The 16,796-nt window shown below is 33.9% G+C and overlaps 1 protein-coding gene across 6 annotated transcripts in view; it reads right to left on the bottom strand.

Moving 5' to 3' along the window:
• LOC141562619 (tubulin-specific chaperone cofactor E-like protein) overlaps positions 1 to 16,796 on the bottom strand; it is a 162,644-nt gene that overhangs the window by 117,719 nt on the left and 28,129 nt on the right. For 5 of the 6 annotated variants that reach the window (XM_074302624.1, XM_074302626.1, XM_074302627.1 and 2 more), the window contains 5 exons: positions 15,836 to 15,928; positions 15,472 to 15,621; positions 9,918 to 10,057; positions 4,481 to 4,662; positions 3,522 to 3,778 (listed from right to left, as the gene is read on the bottom strand). In XM_074302624.1, coding sequence (XP_074158725.1) covers positions 3,522 to 3,778; positions 4,481 to 4,662; positions 9,918 to 10,057; positions 15,472 to 15,604 — 712 coding nt within the window. In that variant the 5' untranslated portion in view covers positions 15,605 to 15,621; positions 15,836 to 15,928. Of the gene's footprint in view, positions 1 to 3,521; positions 3,779 to 4,480; positions 4,663 to 9,917; positions 10,058 to 15,471; positions 15,622 to 15,835; positions 16,789 to 16,796 lie in introns of those variants that run through there. The other variant, XM_074302625.1, reaches the window with a different exon arrangement.

Here is a 16,796-nt window from a genome sequence, read left to right as displayed (position 1 = left end):
TATATTACTTTCTTCATTGGGGTCCTGGGGAGAAATTATTTTGCAAATCTTAAAAGTATTGCAGAATTAAGAACTATCCTAAGGAAACTGAATGAAGTAAGTCACAATATTAGCTTCCTTATAATCTCCTAACAGCAGTTACACTTTGACCCACAAGCTGTCAGGAGTTAAGGGGGACAATTTCATTTTACAAGGTTTAATCATCCAATGATTCTTCATTGACATTGCTTAGATGCCTGCTGGCAGTTTGAGGAAATATAATTTTCCACTATACTCTGAAGCAAGCATCATGAACTCTTTCCATATAAGAGTCAGAGAGAGGATATGATTTTTGAAAAATGTTGAGTTATATTCAATTTTTCACCTAGCTCTAGGTGATGAATTCCGAAATATGGGGAGATCAATATAGCCCAAACTGATTATTTATCTTGTTTATTGGAAAGATAATAATTTGGATTATCTGAGTCTTTATTCACCAGACATCACAGTACCTATGCTAGAATTTTATTGCTGCTATTGTGGTGAGAGGATAAGCACAAATTAAAATAAAAATCAGAGAGTTTCAATAAACACCATGAAAACCTGACCTTTTAAGACAGAAGACATTTGATATTTTCAAAATATATGATCTGAAAGTTATAAACTGAAATCCCTAAGCACACTGCAGCAAATTAAGAATAGACTTTTCAGTCCAAGATGAAATCCCGCCTTTTGTTAGGAGCAAATACACCATCGTGGTATATTTGGCTCAGGCCAGGAAAATATTCCTGTAATAACAGAGCTAGTCAAGGGTCCATGTGACAAAGACCTCAGTCCCTTCCTGTTTCTATCAACCTTCAGCAAGGTTAAAGGTAGGGAAGTTATTTGTTCCATAAATAAACTCAATCATAACTGTCCTCCTGGGCTCCAGGATAGCCTTTGTATCTTGAAGGAGGAAGGAAACACATTAGCTCAAGGGATGCATATTTGGAAAGTCTTTTTTGATGTACTGGTCATTTCTGCTATATTTTTTCTCTTTCTTTCTCTCTATTTTTGCTTTAAACAAAAGTTGGATTTGAACTCTGGTACTGATTGTGGAGCCAGTGCTCTATCCTCTATGTTGAATAATATAATGTGTTCTATTTTTATATATGCTTTCTTAAAATGGAAACTTACTGTTATATATTTTGAATTCTCTCATGTTCTGCTGGGAACATGACAATATTTTGTCTTTTTTGGTCTTTTTTTCTTTGTCTATTTTGTATTTAGAACTTTAAATAAATAAATAAATGCATAAAAAAGGAGAAAGGGTTATGGAAAGATTCCTATAAAAGGTGGATTTAAAGGAAGCCAAAGAGTTAAAGTGAAGGAGGGAGAACAATTCAGGTATAGTGAACAGCCAGAAAAAAAATTCCTGGAACCAAGAAATGCAGTAATCTTAGTCATGGGATAGTCAGGAGGCCAGTATCACTTAATTTAAGAATATGTGTTGGGGAGTAAAGGTGTAAAAATCTCTATAGTCATGTAAATTAAGCCTGCAATTTGGCACATAGTCAAGACTTTTTTGATGTACTGATCACTACTGCTATATATTTTTTCTCCTCTCTTTTTCTGTTTTTTTTTGGGGGGGGAGGGGAAGGATGGGGGAGGAGACAATCAGAGTAATCGACTTTCTCAGGGTTACATAGCTAATAAGTGTCAAATACTGAATGCTATATTTGATTCTAGAAGTGGACAGAATACTAACCCTATAGTCAGGAGGACCTGAGTTCAAATATGGTTTCAGACACTTAACACTTCCTAGCTGTGTGATCCTGGGCAAGTCACTTAACCCCAGTTGCCTCAGAGGAAGGAAGAAAGGCAGGCAGGCAGGTAGAAAGGGAGGGAGGGAGGAAGGGAGAAAGGCAGGCAGGCAGGTAGAAAGGGAGGGAGGGAGGAAGGGAGAAAGGAAGGAAAGCAGGGAGGGAGGGAGGGAGGAAAGAAGGGAGAAAGAGAGAGAGGGAGGGAGGAAGGAAGGAAGGAAGGAAGAAAGAAAAAAGAAAAGAAAGATTTGATTCCAGAATCAGTTCTGGATCAGAACACAGTTGCTCCATCTTTTGTGCTCCTAGCAGCCTATTCTTTTTCTCTTTTAAAAAAATTACTGATGTTAAGAAATGACTCTCTGAAAAAGGAGAAGAGGACGAATACAAGAGGAAATCTAGGCAATGTAAAATTAAGATGTCAAAAGAAATCTATTTTTAAAAAGAAAAATAGTTCAAAAGATGTGTATCTATCTGAAAAACAATCAGCTTCCTTAGTATGAAAACTTTCTTTTTAAATTTACTTCACTCTCCAACAACTATTGTCATGTAAATCAAGTCCATAACTTTCAGTTCTATGTGAATGTTATTTTTAGTTTTGTAGTTGTTTACTTACATGAAAGACCTAAAATTACATTTTTTGTGGTACTCCCCCATTAATATGGATTGCAGCTTCTTTTATGACTTAGTAAATATTTTTTTTGTGAGTTTCTAGGACCAATATGATCTTCACCTTGCTAACCAACCTGATGACAAGCTTGTCTGGTCAGTCAGACTGGCTGTTTTTTATGCAGAAAGCATACAAGCTATTCTGAAACAGAGACAATGTCTTTCAAGCTTGTTAAGATTTTCCAGACTTTACATTCCATTGGTCTAACCACTGAGAATCCATGGGCACTTCCATACCACAGTAAGAAATGAATGTAAACTTTGGTGAAGACTGTTTCAATAAATATGCTAAAAAAATCTTTAACCCATTGAAGGGTAGAATTAAGAAGAAGCTAATTATATAGTAATGTATACTAGGAAAAAAAATAGGATAAAAGGGGAAAAGGAAAATCAGCAGCAGGTTTCTAAAGCTAAAGTCCAAATGAGATTTTCTAGGTAATATCTCCTTATATTGTAAATAATCTTGGTCTTTTGTTATTTAGTTCAACCATTTTTTTTGGTTTGTTTTTTACTTTCATAGTTTTTTTTAGTGATCTCTGATTTTATTAGTGGCAATCCTCCTGCTTGCTTTTACTATTGATGTAGTTAACAGGTCCTTTGCAAGTTCACAGATGGTCTTTTAAAAGTAATTGCAGCTGAAAAATTCATCACATCATGACTGCCTGATGGTGAGAACAAACTTAGGTTTGTTCACAGACAATGACATGTATTCAATTTTTTCCATATTGATAAGATCATTTATGAGTTTTTTGGAATCTAGCGTCCCATGGATGCCACAATTAAGCATTAGAAGAAGTCACTGAGGAGGACTTTGATGGAGAGTTTTTACAGCATTATCCCTTTAAATATAAATTAACCTCTATATATTGTTATACCTCACAATGTTTGTATAACAACAAAGCTCTTCTGGAAAAGAAAAGAATGTATTAAATATAAGTACATTAGCTTGTCATCAAGGAATCATCACAGCTAAAAATTAATACAAAAGGAAAGCTGAGTAAGACATATACATTTCTTTTTCATTCATGCACAGTTCATTTTGCATGGGGAATGGAAGAATTTTCTAGTCCCCACCTGACTTATGAAGGCTAATGGAACGCAGATTGGGAAACAACCTTGCCAAGGAATCATTGGGCTCCTCAATGGCATTCAGGTGATTGTTGGCCAGTATAAGGGTATCCAGTGAAGGAAACATAACTCCTAACTTTCGAATTTCAGTCCAGTCCTGAAGGTTATTATCTGTGATATGGAGTAGCTTAAGAGATTGACAGCATATAGAAGAACAAGACACTGTTTCATAGTCATTAAGGCACAGGAAGAGCTCCTCCAACCTGCACAGAAAGAAGCAAAGATATTCTTATTTCACATTAAAAATAAGAAATAAAACTGGGTAGTTAAAAGGGAGAGGAGGGGAGACATTACCAGAATGTGACAATTTTGATGTGTTTAAACAATTTAAATATTAGTTTCAAAAACATTTTAAAATATTGAGTCTGAAAAGCTACACACACACATTTTTCAAATACAATTTACTAACTAGCCATGTTTTGATAAACAGCATCAATATGTTCATTTTTGAACAACTGAAAGTATCACCTTCATTAGAAACAGCAAAAAGATTTTATCACACTAGATAAACCTTAGCATAAAGGCCTCTTCTTGGTTCTCCCCTTTCAACCCCAACCCTGTAATGAAAATGTGGTAGGGTTTGGTGATCAGTAGTGAGAAACACTCCTCTTAAAACTATTTGTAAATTCCATCCAAATGATAACAGCTCTGATGTCCTCACACTACCAAATGCCCAAATTTCCAAGAAAAGTTCTGCTGGATCATCTTTAACTCTACCAATGAATCTTAGAAGTTCATTATTATTATTATTATTATTATTTTTAAGTTCATTCTCCACTCAAACTGAAGGAATGATTAAAACTGTGGAAACTAAGAGAGCAACAAGCTATAAACACTAACAAAGACAACTATATGTGCCCCACCTCCCAGCCCCCTCTCTTGTATGCTACAGGCTCTTGGCTTACTCTGGTAATTCCTGCAGTAGCATATGGACTGTTTCCCAAGAAGCTTTGCTGTTGTTGAGGACGAGTTTTCTAACCCCAGAAAAGGACCCGGCACATGTTCTCTCTAAAACTGACAAATTCAGAGGGTTGGAACTCAGGTTTAGAAACTCCAAGTGAGGAACATTTGACACAATTTTACTGACCTAGGGAGAAAAAAAAGGAGAAGCATATCAGACTGTAATCAAACCTTTAAAAGAGCATAAATACTTAAATTAGCTTCTATGAGTATATTATCAAGCAAGGGCTATTTGCTCCACTGAATCTTATTTCATTCTGACCCCTAACAGGGTTTAAATATAGTTTTGTTAAATCCTATTCTCTTCTAATTACAGAATAACACAACTCATCAAGGAGAATTGTTTATTTAGCCTTTAGCAAAATTTTTTTTATTGTCCTGCTTAATATTCATGAATAAAAAGGAACACTATAATTTAGATAAGCTGATAAGAGCATAAAAAGCATACCTATAGAATTCTCTCTGTATAGTTAAAAACAAAATGTAAAATTAAAAAGTTTATTAAAGGTTTTTTGCCAACCACTTTGTGAGATCACAACTGACTGGCAGGTAAGCCAGGAAATATTTATAACTCCGAATTTTCTGGAGAGATTAAAAAAAAGAAGGATCCCAAACCGACCCTAACACGAATTCAAAAAAGCATGATTACCAATTTAGCAATTAGCTAACAACTTGAAGATGGTGGTAGAGGGGTAGGATTTAAATGGCCAAAGCAAACCAGAGAAGTGTTAAGGAATTATTTCAATAAAGGCAACTGTAGAACAAGATGCTTAGGAAAGGGAAAGCATGAGAAGTACTGGCATTACCCAATTGTGATGGAGAGTTCTAGGAATCATGGTATGTGCCTGTGTAAATACCCATCCACACACACACACACACATCTCTACACATGCATACACACACACAAATATAAACATGCACATAAAAAGAACACACATGTGCCATACATATAACGCAACATATATACACATACACACATAGAAGATGAGAGAAATTAGGTCATGTCCACTTCCCACTAAGACCTGAAGTAAAATGAATATCCAGTTATGGGCTCCTTGGCCTAAGGACTGTGGACAATTTAAAGGAGAGCAACAAGGTGTTTAAGTAATTGAGGGAGGGAATTTCCATTAGGAAAGCACAAATAAATTGGGATTATTGAAATTGGAGAAAACTAAGAAGATTTCAATGTGACATTACCAACAAGCCATCAATGACGAATGTGTGAATTTCAGTTGTTTTATCTAAGAGTGCAGAACTGTACTGTCAATATGTATTCCACTGTTCCTATTGTGACGCAGGTTGCATCTATGAAGAAGCTATATACAGTAATGAAACTCAGCAAAGCTAATTGGTCCATAGACAAATCAAACCTATACTTTTAGTTCTATTAGCCCCAAGTTCTAACCAAATGAGTAATAATGGCCTTCAAGCATTTAAGGAATTTACAAAGAAAAGTGGTGACCAGTTGTATTCTCTCTCTGTGCTGTGGATAATAGAAGAAATAGGATTAAAAATGATCATGATAATTATTACCTATGGTAAAATGTTAATAAATTAAAACCAAATTAGTAATAACTCCTAACAAAAATATTTTCCTACATTTTATTTTTATAAGAAATACAAATGATAAAGAAGTTTGATTGCATAAGACGTTTGCTTTCTAAAAGGCAACTTTTAGGGAGTATCCTAAGAGCAGACAAATTTAGTTTTATTCTTCCATCAGACAATATTGCTGACATATAATAAGAATGAAGGAATGATTTGCCTGAAATACTATAACATACTCAAAATCGTATTAAATTGATTTTACTAATACTAATGTATTTTGGAAAATACTACATTTTATTTACTATATATTATACACTAATGTATTTTGGAAAACTGTCAACAAAAGCTGAAGCAAAAAGGACTTTCTGATTAAATTTTCAGTAAATAACAAATTTCAGGATATGCTATTTCCCCCTGGGAATACTGATTAATTTGGGCTTGAAAGTGTAAGACCTAGGATTTAAGACACAGGATATCAGAGCTGAGGAAACTCAAGTTTTGAGAAAGGTAAATGGCATCCTAGAGATTACAGATTAAGTAACTGAAAAAAACCTGGCCTGGACCTTGTAGTACCAAGACTGGACCTCTTTCCATTCTTGGAAAACTCCTTCTTCTCAGACACTGGAAGAAGTATCTGGCACTTTACACATCCTCCTTTAGGGTCTTAAAAATAGAACTCTTTTCTATTTGGCATGACTTAGATACGGTCATATATGGTGGCCAGGACATCTTTCAAGGGCTCAATGATTATATGATTTAATAAGGGACCCTCCCCACTCATGTTTCAACAAAAAGAGAAACTGAAGTTTTAAGAAAAGTGGGAAGAAACATTTGTGAGATAATTATCTGTAACTTATACCTAAGCTATTCACTATCCAGACTGAGTGGTTAATTGCTCTTACCTTAATAGCCTGGTTTAATTTCTTTCATAAAAAAGTTTTGTTAAAAAGAAAAAAAGGAGATACCTTGGGAAAGGTCAGGCAAAAATCTACTTGGCCACAACCGCCAGTTGAAGACTAAAGAATAGCCATTTCTTTAAACTGTAGTGCCTAGCCTTTGAGCTGTTCTTATTTTGGGGAGCAGGTGTCAGAAAAGAAAGAAGTCTTTCCACCATTATAAGATTTCACAATTCTTTTACCTGTCATATTCTCTTAACCCTCAAGACAATCAGTAGCCAACAGTTAGGAATACTAAATTTGAAAGATGATCATGCTTACTTAAATCTACTCCAGATTTATTAACCTAAAGTCAGGACCCTATTTACTTAGCATACTAAAATGGCAAATTATTTTGATATATTTGTCATACTGAATACTTTCTAAAATAAATGTATTACTGAATTACCTCTGGCTACAGATCTCTAAAATACAGATTTTGACTCTTGACAAAATTTGAAGTGCAATGATTTGAAATTGTAAATTTGTAGTCACCAACAGCCTGACAATGGGTTATATTAATTCTAGTCAACACATGTCATTTTGTGGCTCTGTGTATTCCCCCTTCCACATCAGCCAAAATTAGTATATGTACTATATAGATCAGGAAGTGTAGGCAAATGATAACAGGAGAGTAAGGAGGATAAATGAATTTTTTTTAAAAAGCCAGGACAAACTGGAAAATTGCTACTTTAAGGGAAATGCTAAACAAATATATATTTTAAAACTGCCTGACAGAAAGAATAGACACTAACTAGGAACACTATTGGGACAAATATAGAATATATTATTAAATAGACTTATACTTAAACATCATACTAATTTTATGTTGCTCTAAGGCTTTATACAACCCATGCTTTGGAGAAGATTTAACATAATTAGTAAGTGAAACTTCAATTTCACATTTTGATATGGCTTTCAGAAAATCTCAGTGCAGACCACACTGCTTTAGTAGAAGAAAAAGGCAAATTATTTCATACAATTCCTTATAGTGTTAGGCAAAAAATCATTTTCAGTAGATTTTTTTTTTCTATTTTCCATATGAGATGTCTTCATCATTAGAGCTATTCCTATTACCTATCAACAGCTTTCACCAGTGCATGGCAAAAAAACATAAAAAAAAAAAAAAAAGAAAAAAAATTCTTAGGAATTTCTTGCCAAATTAAAAAAAATATTAAGAACAACAAAATATGTATACAACAATTAAATTGACCTAAAGGAGAAAGCCGATTGAACCTGTCTACTCAGATTAAACTTAAAATAGCCTGTTAGTCAATAAACATTTATGAAGCACCAACAATGTTCCAATCAATGTGCTAAGTAGTAGGGATTGAAGAAAGGCAAAAGTAGTTTCAAGAAGCTCACACTGGAGAAGACAACATATCAACAAACTATGTAAAAAAATCTACACAAAATAGTTAAGAAGGAAAGCACTTAGCATGAAAGGGAACTGGGAAAGGGGAAAGGCTTCTTGTAGCAGGTGGGATTTTAAGCTATATAGGAACACAATTGTCTAGTAGAGTTATTAGGAAGACTATAGAGGTAAATAGAAACAGTTAAGCTCACTGTTGAAGTATGGATAAGCATTAAAGGAAAAAAGACCCTTGGTCAGATATAGGATTAGGCACATATTTTGCTTGACAATGTTATTCACATGGGTAAAAAAATATCCTCAAGTAGAGGATATTCCTTAGCTCACTCAAACTGGCAGCAGTCAGAGATTACATGCAAACCAGGTAACACAGATCTGAAAAAAAGTTTAGGGTGGAACAACAATAAGGTAGGGATTTTAATAAAATGACATGTATAACACCAGAGATCATGAACCTAAGTAAAACTGCAACATATTAATAAAAATGCGAGTGAAAAGCAGAAAAAAATAAGGGAGAGTCTAACAGACTTCCTTGAATTTCCTACTGTGGCTGACTTAAAAAGTGAATGACACTGAATAACCTTTTTTTATGCCTCAGTTTCTTCATTTATAAAAGAGGGGGTTAAGCTATATGATCTTCAAGGTACACTTGAGATCTAGTAATCCATCAAGCTCTCCAGAGAGTGAGTGATTCAACTCTTGATTCTCAAAAAAAAAAAAAAAGACTGAAGCAAAGAGGGATTAAGTGAATTGTTTAAGGTCACATGATAAATTAAAAGCTCAGTGATAGAAAAAAAAAAGTGGTTCTAAATAACTTACTAAATGTCTACCTTAAAATGGAATATACATGGAGTTCTCATTCTTAAAGGTGGCCTTTATCAAGTGAGGACAGAAGTTATAATTGGCAAAAGTGTGATTTATTTTGAACTTAAAACCATGTTTAAAAGATATTGTTAGTTTTTATCAATCAACCAAAACTATGTCAAAAATACAATGAAAAATTTTAAAAGATTTAGAATTAACTTCTTGAGTAAAATAAATGAATGAAAAAAATGAATAATTCTTTTAAAGAACCATAGTTTGAACATTCATCAAATGTTATGTCAATTTACAATAATAAATACTGAAGAAACAGTGGAGACAGAATGTAGGATGTACAAACTGATAAAGTATGAGAAATGTTAATGTTTTAGTATTGCTTCAAACCTTTGGAGTTTTATTAACCTCTTTCTAAACTCAATATTATGCGCTAAAAGGAAATAGTTGTAATAACAACAAATATTCAAGTATCACCACTGCCAGATAGATGAAGTTTGTACATGTCTGAGTTGTTGTGGTTATTTTTCCTAATGGATACAAAGTAATAAACACAAACCTCAAGTGAAAATTAGAATTCAGAAGAATTCAATAAAGCAGACACATTTTACCTCTTTTGAAGCTACTAAAAGAAATATCACAAACATTATTGTAAAGAATGATAATATGGTTCAAGTTGCATTTCACCAATGTGCAGATATTTAACTTTACCTCATGCCAGTCTTCAAGTTTATTGTCAGAAAGATCTAATTCAGACACATGGGCACAGAAGGCAGCAATTTCATTTTCGTCTCCTGCACAGGTTATTCCACAACTGTTCAACACCAGTACACTTGGAAGGTTGAGCCGATCTGAATCATAGGGAAAGAAAAATACCTTTGAGGTCAACCTAACTTCTGTCTACACATGCCCATTCCTGAGATCTCAAGAAATAAAAATCAAACTGCATAAAATTAACACAGTATTGGAAAGTTCAAGAAGTAAAAGGATAAAAAAGTGTTGTGTTCCCAAGGGAATGATCCAGGAACAAAAGGAAATTACCAGTATAAAATCAGAAGCAATCTAAGAAGCTATTTGATCTTTATGCTCTGGAAAAACCCTACATTTCAAATGTACTACAATAAAGAAAAAAACTCATGATTAGTTCATATTAAAAGTCAAATATGTGCCAATTAATATCCAATTACCATAGTCTCCTTATTGGAGGAAGGAAGTTTGAAGAAGGAATAAGTATTTATTAATCTCTCATTATATGCCAGATATATGCTAAGTGCTTTACAAATATCATCTTCTTTAATCAAGGTAGGTATTTATTATTTCCATTTTATAACAAAAGAAACAAAAGCAAACAGTGGTTAAAAATCTTGCTCAAGGTCAAACATTGTCCCCAACTTTTCTTTTTTTCCCCCATCTCATCTTTCTTTATCTTCTCCAATTCCTGCCTTTGGAGATTCTTCCATGTCACTTCTTATGCCTATATCTTTAATCCATCCATTGAATCATCTTTCTTCTCTTAATCAAAAATGGAAGTAAATCTGAGTTAAATGGACCCATTTATACTCTTGCATATCTTTTTGCATATTTGCAAAGTTCATAAGTCATTCATTATCCATTTTAAATCAATTCCTCCTCTCATTTTTGGAGAGTGGGTATGATGAAGCATTGTAGATGTGGGGTACAGAGATTTGAGGTTATACATGGTTGCCAATTTAGTACTCTTATTTTCTTTCTTCCCTGCAAATCATAATTTTTCCCTAGTTACATGTAAAAACAATTAACATTTGTTTTTAAAATTTTTAAATTCCAAATTCTCTCCCTTCCTCCTTCCTCATGTCCCCTTCATTGAGAAAGCAAGTAATCTGGGACAGATTATACAAAAGTAGTCATGCAAAACATTTCCATAATAGTCATGGTGCAAAAGAAAACATAGACCATAAAAAAAGAAAAAAGCAACCTTAAGAAAAAGAGTTTTTTTTAAAGCATACTTCAATCTATCAGACATCACCAGTTCTTTGTCTGGGGATGGATGTTTTTTCTAAGTCCTTCAGAGTTGTCTTGGATCACTATAATGCTAAGAATAGCTAAGTTTTATAGCTATTTATCTTACAATACTGCTATTACTTTGCACATAGTAATTTTACTTTACATCAGCTTCTGTAAGTGTTTCTAAGTTTTTCTGAAAGCATCCTGCTTATCATTTCTTTCCATCATATTCACATTCGAACATAATCACACAGCACAATTTGCTCAACCAATTAATGGGTAAACCCTCAGTTTTCAATTCTTTGCCACCAGAAAAGAACTGCTCTAAATATTTTGGTACACACATAGGCCCTTTTCCTTTTTTTCCCCCCCTTATTCTTTTGGGAATACAGACCTAGTGTTGCTAGGTCATAAGAGAATGCCTGGTTTTATAGGCATTTGGGCATAGTTCCAAATTTCTCTACAGAATGGTTGAATCAGTTTACAATTCTACCAAAAGTGCATTAATGGTTTTTTTTCCCTACACTTCCTTTCCACCATGACAATTTCCTTGTTTGTTTTTTTTAAATACCCTAATAGTTATGAGGCAGAACCTCAGAATTGTTTTAATTTGCATTTCTCTAGTCAATAAAGCATTTTTTCATATAACTACATATAGTTTTGATACTTCCATCTGAAAAGTGTTGCTATTTTTGACTATCATTTATTGGGGAATAACTCAGGTTTTTATAAATTTGACTCAATTCTCTATATGTTTGAGAAATGAGGCCTTTATCAGAGAAACTTGCTTTAAATTTTTTCCACAGGTATAAGTGCAAACTTCATCCTATTCCCTATTCCCATGTTTATTCCATTCTCTCTCCCTTTACCATCCTTTGTTAAAATTATTTTGCTTCTGACTATCCCTTCCCCTCTATCAACACCTTCCCCCCCTTTTATTCCCAATTCCATCGTACTTTTCTGCAGGGTATGCTAGATTTCTATACCCAATTAAATGTGTATGTTATTCTCTCTTTGAGCCAATTCTAATGAAAGTAAGGTTCACTTACTCCCCCCTTCCACCCCCTTTTCACTCCAATGTAAAAGCTTTCTCTTGTCTCTTGAATGTGAGATAATTTATACCATTCTACTTTTCCCTTTTCCTTTTTCCCCAGGATATTCTTCTCTCACTTCTTTATTTAGATATTTACTCTTCATATTCAACTCACTACTGGGCACACTTTCTATACGTATTCCTTTTAACTTCCATAATAATGTTCTTATGAGTTACAAATATCATCCTTCCACATAGGAATGTAAACAGATAAAACTTATTAAGTCTCTTATGATTTTCCTTTCCTGTTCATATTTTTTTTTCATGTTTCTCTTAAATCTTGTATTTGAAAGTCAAATTTTCTATTCAGCTTTTCAATCAAATCTTTAAAATGCTTGAAAGTCCTCTGTTTCATTGAATATCCATCTTTCCCCCTAAGGCATTATATTCAGTTTTGCAGGATAGCAGATCTTTGATTGCAGTCCTATCTCCTTTAATGTAGGAGCTATTAAATCTTAGGTTATTCTGACTATGGTGTTACAATATTTGGATTCTTTCTTTCTAGCTTTTTGCAATATTTTCTCCTTGACCTGGGAGCTCTGGAATTTGGCTATAATATTCCATGGAGTTTTCATTTGGAGATCTCTTTTAGATGATTCATAGATTCTTCCCATATCTATTTTATCCTCTGATTCTAAAATAGCAGAATAGTTTTTCTTGATAATTTCTTGAAAGATGATGGGTTCTTTTTCTGATTATGGCTTTCAAGTAGTCCAATAATTTTTACATGACCTTCCTGGAACTATTTTCTAGGTCAGTTATTTTTCCAATGAGATATTTCACACTGTCTTCTTTTTTTGATTTTTGGTTTTATTTCTTGATTTATCATAAACTCACTAGCTTTTATTTGCTTAATTCTAATTTTTAAGGAATTATTTTCTTCAGTGGAGTTTTTATACCTCTTTCCTTTTTTATACCTTTTCCACCTGGCCAATTCTGCTTCTTTAAAGCATTCTTCTCATTAGCTTTTTGTATTACCTTTACCATTTGGCCCAGTCTTCTTTTAAGACTTATTTTCTTCAATAATTTTTTGTTTCCTTTACTAAGCTGTTGATTCTTTTTTCATTATTTTCTTGCATTGCTCTCATTTCTCTCCCTATTCCCCACCCCCACCTCTCTTACCCGATTTTCAAAATCCTCTTTGACATCTTCCATGGCCTAAGAGCAACTCATATTTTTCTTGGAGGCTTTGGATATAGGAGCTTTGACTTTGTTATTATTGTCTTTGGAGTGTGTTTTAATTTTTCTTGTCACCACAGTAACTTTCTGTGATCAAAATTTTTTCTTTTGTTTGCTCATTTTTCCAAATTACTTGACTTTTAACTCTGTTAAAATAGGGCTCTGTTTCCAGGATAGAGGTTCATTGTCCCAAGCTTCAGAAGGTATTTTGTGCAGCTATTTTCAGAGACACTTTTAGGAATCTATAGATTTTCAGTTCTTCCAGGGTAGCATGATCTAAGGAGAAGTATTTACTAGTTTCCTGACCTGTGCTCTGGTCTGGAGTGCTAGCTCCATTATGGTCACCAGTTTTGGTGAATGATCTTTCTTGCCCAGGAGTGCCATCCAGGACTATGACCTGGATCTGAATATGAGTTAAAGCAATAGAGTCCTGCCTCAGTGCTAGAAAAGTAACAATTGTTTGATCCTGTCACTACCTGTGGGATTAAGAATTCTGGAAGCAACCACTGCTGCCGATTCAGTAGCTTCCAAAGCTTGTTCCTGGTTGGCTGGGGCTATAGTGCTGTGGCCTGCATTGGGCTGTGCTTCATTCTCACCTAGGTACAAGACACCTTTCCTACTGACCTTCTAAATTATCTTTGTGATAAGAGGTAGAAAAACTGCTGCGACTTGCCACTGATTCAGTTACCCCAAGGCCTGCCCCTGGTTTGGTGGGGCTGGGTCTGTGCTTGAGCTAGGTCGCGCACCACTCACACCCTAGACTTTTCCTAACAATCTTCTAAGTTGCTTGGGTGAGAAAATCATTTGACTCTATATTTTTGTGGGTTCTATTAATCTAGAATTTGTTTAGAATCATTATTTAAAGTTGGAGTCATTTGAGGGAGAGCTCAAGTGAGTACCAGTCTGTCATTGTGGTTCTGCTTCTCTTCAATATTCATAATGATAAGAGAGAAAATATCAAACTGGAATGTATTCACTTGATTCACTTATTGAAGATTCTATCTTTCTCTGTCATATGAGAGGGAACCTTCAGGAGGTAACATGCACTTTGTATAAATTCCTTTTTTTTGAGTTATGTTAATGTTTTTTTTTTTCCTACTTAATGCTAGGTTGGTTGAAATGCAGATTAACCATATTTCCAAATATGTATAGCCAAACACCCACTAAACACTTGGAAGTGGTAACTTAAAATATTAGTAACACTGTTCTTCATTAACAGGGAGGTAGAAATATTTTCTATATTGGACAATAAATTGTCCATTATTGATACTTACTGAAAGGGATAAATGTTTTGTGTGTTCTCACTTGACATCATTCTTTGCTCATGACATTCTTCACACATCATACTTTTTCTTTTCTTTCTCTACTCTTTTGAATTCTCTCCCACCTTCAGTCAGTGTGAAGCCTTTTCTGAGCAGCTCAATCATCCATCCTTCTTCTGAATTCCTATAGCATTCAGGGTCAACACAACTCACTGGGCAATCAACATATACTTACTTATGTTGTAAATTATTAATCAATCAATAAGTAATTATTACATGCTTATTACATGTCAAAAACTATACTAGGAATTGGGGATCCAAGTATAAAGAATGAAGCAAAAAGCTTACATTTTAATGGAGATCTTATAATCTAAATATTTCATACAGGTATGATTTTTTCTCCCTGTCAAGAAAGGGACTCTTTTGGATAGAGACTGTCTTATCTCCACTACTGTTCTGCCTTGTAAACAGTAAATATTTATGGGCTGATTTAAAGGAGGAAGGCATGGTGAAGAGAAAAATTTGGCTCAAAGAGTCATTTTTGTATTAACAATAATCTCTCAAACACTTTCAGTCACTTTATTTCATAGTCAGTTTGAAAATATTATTGTCAGATCCAAAGGGGAGTGAAAATACATTAAAGAGAAAACTTACTAGCAATTCCAAAATATTATTTTTTTTCCGGGCCTGAGCACAGAGGAAAATATTTGTAAAACAAAGCAATTATTTGGTTCTACTTTCTAATTACCTTTCATTGGAGAACCCTGAGGTGTGGCTGGAACATGAACTCCCATCCCAGGACCACGGCGATAGGGGAAATTCTCAGGACTATACTTTTCACATAATACTTGCATGAAACTTCTTCCACTTGGTTGGTCCATCTTCCCTTCCTAGAATTCTATAGGTAACAGAAAAATCAATTAATTTAGCAACTATTTATTGAATACCTATAGTATATTAGGCACTATGATAGACAAATATATGACAGTGTCTAACACTTCTAGAACTTATTAGTGGGAAAAACAATTCTTTTAGGATCTGTGATTTTGTTAGTATTTTTTGCTATTTATAATCTTTAATAGTTGCTGTGGCTGAAAAAAAAAATTCATCACCTTGGAGCCAAGATGGTGGTGAACCACTCTGGATTTAGCTAGGCTGGTCCTCAGGAAAACAGATTAGCATAGTCGTTGATAATCCAGGATCATCTATATGCCATAATGAAACATTAAAATTGGATTTTAGGGAAGGAAGGAAGCTTTATGCCCAAATAAATATCAATATCAAATCAAAGCAATTGATTATATATCAGGCAATCAATGGGTTTCATTAGTATAGACAGTTAAGTGCCATAAAAACTGAAAGAATAAAGAGATCATTTCCAGCTGGAGAGAGCAGTTTCATGCAACAAGTAATAGCTAAACTAAACCTTGAAGGATGAGTAGGATTTTAATAAGCAAAGAAGGTAGTGGGAACAATGTAAGCAAAAGAATGAGTTAGCAGAATAGTGTAAAATGTGTTTGGGACTTGTGAATGGACGATAGCTAAAGCAGTGAGGTTGTGGCAGACAGACAAAAGAATACACAAATTATAGAGGACCTTTACTTCCAGGACATTCTGTTTAAATTTTGTCATGTAAGGCAATGAGAAACTACCTAAAGTTCTCAAGCAGTCAAGTAATATTAAAAAAAAAAAGTTTTCTAGGAAGATTAATTCGGAGATAATGTGTGGATACTATGAAAGAAAAATTTAGAAAGTCAGGTCACTGTATGTGGAAAGTGTGGAAGCAAAAATGATCAGAGTCCTATGAGCTTTTAATTTCAACTAGGATGAGAGGGAGAAATTAACAGAAATAACAAATTTGAAATTTGAATTTAGACAATTGCTATTCTCTAGAAAAGACAAAAACAATGTATAAGAAGTTTTCTTTTGCTATCCATTCCTCCATCCATTTGTGAGATCATCTATTAGTTAATTAACAAAAAAAGAAAAAGAAAGAAAATTAAAGAACCATGATACTTTAAAAACAAACATATTCATTAAAAACACACACACACACATACATACTGCATAGGG

The sequence above is a fragment of the Sminthopsis crassicaudata genome, chromosome 3 (assembly GCF_048593235.1).
Source record: "Sminthopsis crassicaudata isolate SCR6 chromosome 3, ASM4859323v1, whole genome shotgun sequence".
NCBI classification, from domain to species: domain Eukaryota; kingdom Metazoa; phylum Chordata; class Mammalia; order Dasyuromorphia; family Dasyuridae; genus Sminthopsis; species Sminthopsis crassicaudata.
The sequence above is the reverse complement of the archived record's forward strand: the minus strand, read 5'-3'. Positions and strand labels throughout refer to the sequence as shown.